The 6,014-nt window shown below is 56.1% G+C and overlaps 1 protein-coding gene across 1 annotated transcript; it reads left to right on the top strand.

Moving 5' to 3' along the window:
• The first annotated feature begins 3,159 nt into the window (after positions 1-3,159).
• On the top strand, positions 3,160-5,694 carry C1QL4 (complement C1q like 4). Its single transcript, XM_066254808.1, has 2 exons — positions 3,160-3,696; positions 5,515-5,694. Exons 1-2 carry the CDS (start codon positions 3,160-3,162, stop codon positions 5,692-5,694), a joined length of 717 nt encoding a protein of 238 aa, XP_066110905.1.
• The last annotated feature ends 320 nt before the right edge of the window (positions 5,695-6,014 follow it).

A 6,014-nucleotide genomic window follows, 5' to 3' on the forward strand; every position in this document is an offset into this window, starting at 1 on the left:
CCTGGTGAGCTGGCAGCTTCATTCCAGAGTGTGGGGAAAGAGCAACAGAACATGAATAAATTCATAGAGCTGGCCCCTCAGCTCCCTGTGAGCCCAGCCTGCTCCCCCCCCCACCACCACCACACACACTGGCTGCTGCCTGCAGTCCTGCTGGTCACCACAGCTCACAGCCTAGGCTGAGGATAGGAGGAGAAGGGAAGCTCCAGAGAGAAGAGGGCTGGGCCCTGAACGGGGCTGAGGTGAGGGGCTCAAAAAGAGGGCCTTGTCTGGTGAGTAGGAGAGTACGGTGGGGAAGCAGGGTTGAGCGGCTGAGCAAAGATTGCCTCTGGCAAGTGGAAGTAGTGGGAAGGAGGGAGGTGAAAGGTGGCAGGACCTGGGGTTGATAGGGCTTGAGGATCGAGCAGGGGAGGCTGATGTGAGCCCTGGCCAGCTCTCTCCTCTCTCCTCTCCGATCCATCCATCATCCAGCCTGGGGGAGCATATCCAGAATTAGACATGCATGGGGCTGACATGGCCCTCAGCATCCCCCCCCCACCCCCAGGAAGACAAATGGCGACAAAGACCTTGAATAAAATTTGTATTTATGGTTGGAGGGAAAGACCCCTCCCCCACTGACTGCCAATTCTTTCTCTCCCAACCCTTTCAAGCATGTAGGGCCCTTCCTCCACACAGGCCCAGTCTCAGAAACCTCTTTCTCCCTGCACCATTATGGGCTGAAGAGGCAGAAAAGGGGTACAGGAAACAAAAAAATGAGGAAATCCCCTTCACCTAATAATCATGCCTTGGTGTGCCTTGTGCCCTCCATTTTACACATTGTATTTCTATACATTACAGTCCTGGCTTATCTTAGTCTCTAAGAGGTTCTTTGTAGCTGCCCATCTCCAGGGCCGCCAAACACCCTCACTTTGCCAGTTCTGGAGCCCTTCTCCGAGCCTCTGTCCCTGGTGTCCCTGGAAGCAAGCAAATTCCCCCAGAGGGGCCAGACTTTAAATGAAGAATGCAGCCACTAGTTTCCTCTCTCTACTCTGACCCCTCACAGACAGGAATCTATCAAAGCTTGTGTTCCCTCTTGGTCACCGGGAATGACAGACACAGTCACCTCCCACAAGAGGCTGCCTAGCACTTCATCTGCATTTTGGTTATGATAATTTGTATAACCAACTTCAACCTCTTTCAAGCATTTATTATGTGGGGTCAACTTCTCTGGGTTTCTATCTAACCATAGACCTTTGAGGAAGGGGGAAGGAAGGTGGCATAGATCCTAGGGCTGGACAAAATCTGGGACTAGGGCAGGGCTGGAGCTGGGCTGGGCTGGGAAGGGTCAAGAGCTACCTTCTGCCTCTTCCTCAGTCTCTCTACTTCTCAGTCCTAAAATAGGTGAGATGGTCCCACATTTAAGGATTAAGAAGACAAACACAAAACCTCCCTTTGAATAGCCGTCACACACACACACGTACACACACATACCGACAACAAAATCCACAATCCCACTCCCCAGGGACACACAAGACCAGGGTGCTATAGCCACGTCCACACTTGCCAGCACACTGTCACAATACACAGGACCGGAGCCTACCACTCTGCTAAGAACCGCCCCGCCCCCGCGTCTTCCTTACAGTTGATATGTCACATTGGAGTCCGAACACGGACCTGGGTGTCTTCTGCAGCGCGCCATTTACATTTCTCTCTCGATCTGTCAACCTGTCTCCGCTCCTGTCTCTCTCTCTCTGTCTCTGTCTCTTCCTCTCCTCCTTTGGGGCTGTCAGTTAGTCTCTTTTCTAAGCTTTGTCTCTGTCTCTGCGTCTCTATCTGGCTTTCCGTCTCTTTAATATCTGTCGCTCCTTCTGCTTTTCTGCTCGCTTCCACAGGCTGGTATGTTTATTCACTCTCTCTTGCTCTCTCACTCTCTCGGCTGCTCTGCGCTCACCAGCACTGGGGGGTCGAGAGTAGGGGTGACTGGAGATTTGCCTTTTTTAGTGCAAGCCAACATGTACCGTTGAACACTTTACAGTATGATAGATATTTGGTCATGGCACTGAGGGGTGGCGAATTTCTATTTTCTCGTCTTCTTGTTCGTTTGTTTGTTGGATTTCATTTTCCTTTTTATTTCTTTTCTCTGTTTGTTTTTTTTTGGGGGGGGGAAGGGACTCTTTTAAACTCAGGAATCCACCTGTCTTTTCTCTGTGTGCATCCCGACCCTTTTTTATCCCACCGCTATTTCTGGCTTCTCTGGGCTCTGGGAATACCCAACTCGAGGTAAAGGGTGAAAGTAAGGATAGCTGGGATCAATGAAACCCTGCAGAATCCGCTCAGAGCTGGGCATCACCGAGAGACCGAGAGTCCGCGGGCGGGGGCCGCTGCCTGCCCCGCCCCCTCTCTTCCAGCTCTGGGCGCCAGGGGTCGCTCCACCCCCGGTCGCTTATAGCGGCTCCCCGCGCGCGGCTGCTCACACCACAGGCACTGCCGCCCTGGGAGGGAGGAGAGGAAGGTTAGGGATGCAGAGAGGGAGTGCGCTAGCAGAAGAAACACGCGGGGCCAGGACTCTCTCTAGCAGGGTCTAGGGCCGCGGCTGGGGTAGCAAGGCGGGTCAGTGCTTGCCAAGAGCCAGAGCCAGAGCGCAAACCTTTGAGGAGGTCGCGTCCGGTGGGTGCCTCCCTCAGCGCAGAGCCCCGGACGTCCAGAGCCCGGAGAGTAGTCTCCCCTCCGGCCAGGAGAGATCCGTCTGGGTAGCTGGGGACCTAGGCTTCGCCATCCTTGAGAAAGAAGCTGTCCAGAGAGCAAACATCCTAGATCTGTAAGAAACCAGCCGTCCGAGAAGCCGCAGATGTCAGGCGCCCGGGAACGTTAGGCTGAACAGGAGAGTAATAGAGGACCACAGGCTCTGAAACGTCGGGATCTGTCCCTGGCCCAACCTCCGCCTTGACGGAAGGTTTGGGGAACTGCAGCGGTGAGGTGGGAGCCCGCAGGGGCGGGGAGACCGGGCGCAGCCGTCGGGGTTGTCCCGACCCAGGCGCGAGCCCGGCCACCGCCTCTGGGGCCCGCGGAGAGCCCCGAGCCTCCGTCGCCATTGCGCCCAAGAGTGAGGAAGATCTGCTGGCCCTGGCCGCGTCGCGTCTGAGCCGCCGCAAGCGGGTGGCGGGCGCGGCCGTCGGGGTAGCCATGGTGCTGCTGCTGCTGGTGGCTATTCCGCTGCTGGTGCACAGCTCCCGCGGCCCGACGCACTACGAGATGCTGGGTCGTTGTCGCATGGTGTGTGACCCGCACGGGCCTCGAGGCCCAGGACCCGACGGCGCGCCCGTCTCCGTACCTCCCTTCCCCCCGGGCTCTAAGGGAGAGGTGGGCCGGCGCGGTAAGGCAGGTCTTCGAGGGCCCCCGGGCCCACCAGGTCCCAGAGGACCTCCAGGAGAGCCCGGCAGGCCAGGTCCGCCGGGACCTCCTGGCCCAGGCTCCGGCGGGGTGGCGCCCCCTGCCGGCTACGTGCCTCGCATTGCTTTCTATGCGGGCCTACGGCGGCCACACGAGGGTTACGAGGTGCTGCGCTTCGACGACGTGGTGACTAACGTGGGCAACGCTTACGAGGCGGCCAGCGGCAAGTTCACCTGCCCTATGCCGGGGGTCTACTTCTTCGCTTACCATGTGCTTATGCGCGGCGGCGACGGCACCAGCATGTGGGCCGACCTGATGAAGAATGGGCAGGTGAGGTGTCCCTCCCCCACCCAGCCCCAAATTTGCCAGGTAGCTTTCTAAATCTCTCTGTACTCATTACACAACCCGACCCCCTTCCTCAAACAGCATTACTGAATCCAGGAATGCGAGGCTGCCAAGTCCCAGGCAGTGCACAGTCGGCAGGCATTCCTGTGTGGGGGCATTCAGCTTGGAATTTTTAGGAAAAGGTAAAAAGGAAAATACTAGCTCATTTGCCATCAGCTTTAATGCTAGTCCCAGGGCTTGGGGCCGATTCCAGAGCGGCCTTACCAGTCAGCTAATACCGAATCAGTAGACAGAGGTGAGAAATGATGTGATAGCTCAAAGGACCAGACAGACGGCTATAAGAAACAGTGTTGGAAGAGGAAAGAGGCAAAAGACGGGTTGGAAGGAGGAAAGGCAAAGAAGAGGATGTGGGGCCTGCCAGTAGGCCCCACATCCTCCCTGGCAACCACTTTCCACTGCTTCCTGCCCCTGTGGTCAGAATCAGAGTCACTGCTGCCTTGGCTTTGGAGAATAGCCGGAGAACTTAAACCTGAGCACCCCCCGACACACAGAGGGTGTGAGAGGCCTCAGGAGTGGGGGTTGGGTTAGGTGCCCGGGCCGCACAAGCAGCAGGGAGTAAGGTTAGGACTTAGCGGTAACCTCTGAAGGCCACACGAAATTGAGTGGTGTTGACCATGCCTCATCAGGCCTGCTCATCCTGGCTGTCCAAAACGGATCCTGCTCCAGCCCATAGCACTCTCCTTCTCCAAGACCCGCTGGCACTGCACTGGGGTCTCCTCCCAGCCAGACTGCCCCAGAAACCCGGGGAAAGGGAGTTAGAGTGTATGTGTGTGTGTATGGGAGTGAGGTAGAGTATGCGTGCAAGGGAGCATGAGAGTGTATGTCTGATGTGTGTCTGTGGGTGTGGGGGTGCGAAGGTGTGGAAAAAGTGTGTCTATCTGCATGTGGCACTGAATAGGTGTATGTGGTCTATGCAGGGTATCTGAGCAGGTGGAGGGGTCAGTGTGTATCTAGAGTGTGTCAGTTTCCAAGACGCCCAGGCTGCGCCTCTCCCACTCAGTATTTTGCTGCGGGCCCTGAGGATGGTAAATAGTGATTAGAATAATAATGAATAATTAATGAGTTAATAACCAGCCCCTGCGGGACAGGCAATAGGTGGTTGGGGACAGGCTGGCGACCAGAGAAGAGAGGCAGTAGGTGACTACCAGCAGCAAGGCCAGAGGGGAGGAGGGGCTACCTGTTGGGGAAGAAGGTGACCCCCACGTGGGTGCACCAGAAGCTAGGAAGGACATGGGCACTCTGAAGCAAGAATGCATCATTGCTCCTTCTCAGTTAAGGCCCACACCGTTGCATACACAGACATACCAGTGCCCTATCACCTGGGATGGGAGTGCAAATTTAAGAGGCCAAAGGGGGTTCAGAAGCTTAGAAATTATCCTGCAGGCTAATTTTTAAAAAAAATAATAACAAAGCCTTACATGTGCCAAGCACTGTTCTAGCACACTTCACATGTAGTAATTTAATCCTACCACATTAGAAGGTAAGCTCTATTATTACCTCCAACCTTATATCTCAAATTGAGGACCAGAGAAGGTGTAAAACTTGCTGGAGTTGCACAGCTAGTGAATGGCAGTGTCTGAGTAGCTCAGCCATCTTTTGGCCTCTATTTGTCCTCTTCAACCCCTGTAACCAGCTACTCTCGCGCTGCCTTCACAGGCCCAGTTGAACCTACTCAGCCTGACCCCTGTCATCACCCCAGCTCTGCACAGAGCATGAAGAGGTTTTTCTGTTCTCTCTCATTAGGTCCGGGCCAGCGCCATTGCCCAGGACGCAGACCAGAACTACGACTACGCCAGCAATAGCGTCATCCTGCACCTGGATGTGGGCGATGAAGTCTTCATCAAGCTTGACGGCGGGAAGGTGCACGGTGGAAACACCAACAAGTACAGCACTTTCTCTGGCTTCATCATCTACCCGGACTGAGCCAACCCCATCCCCCAGGCCCTCACTTGCCCTTCCTCTTCGCTCTCCTCCTCACCTACTTTCAGTCGGCCCCAACCAAGACACCACCCCATCCTCTGAGCCTGGCTGTGGGGCAGACCGCCTGCTCCCGGAGGCGGAGGCGGCGTTAATGGGCAGACTCTTGGTGCTCTGGGGGTATATGTGACTGGGGAGCGGAGGAGGCCGGCGGGAGGAGCAGAGCTGCTTGGCTTCCAGAGGGACCACCCGCAACCATGCGCGGGAAGATTGGGAGGGGAGCTGTGAGAGCAGGTCTGAGAAGGGCGGAGGTTGTGGCCCTCTCT

The sequence above is a fragment of the Saccopteryx bilineata genome, chromosome 2 (assembly GCF_036850765.1).
Source record: "Saccopteryx bilineata isolate mSacBil1 chromosome 2, mSacBil1_pri_phased_curated, whole genome shotgun sequence".
NCBI classification, from domain to species: domain Eukaryota; kingdom Metazoa; phylum Chordata; class Mammalia; order Chiroptera; family Emballonuridae; genus Saccopteryx; species Saccopteryx bilineata.

Bases quoted from the DNA above. Each gene is read 5' to 3' on its own strand.
- C1QL4 (XM_066254808.1), top strand. From the start codon at position 3,160: ATGGTGCTGCTGCTGCTGGTGGCTATTCCGCTGCTGGTGCACAGCTCC. The intron at 3,697-5,514 runs GTGAGGTGTCCC...CTCTCTCATTAG, and splicing joins ACCTGATGAAGAATGGGCAG to GTCCGGGCCAGCGCCATTGC.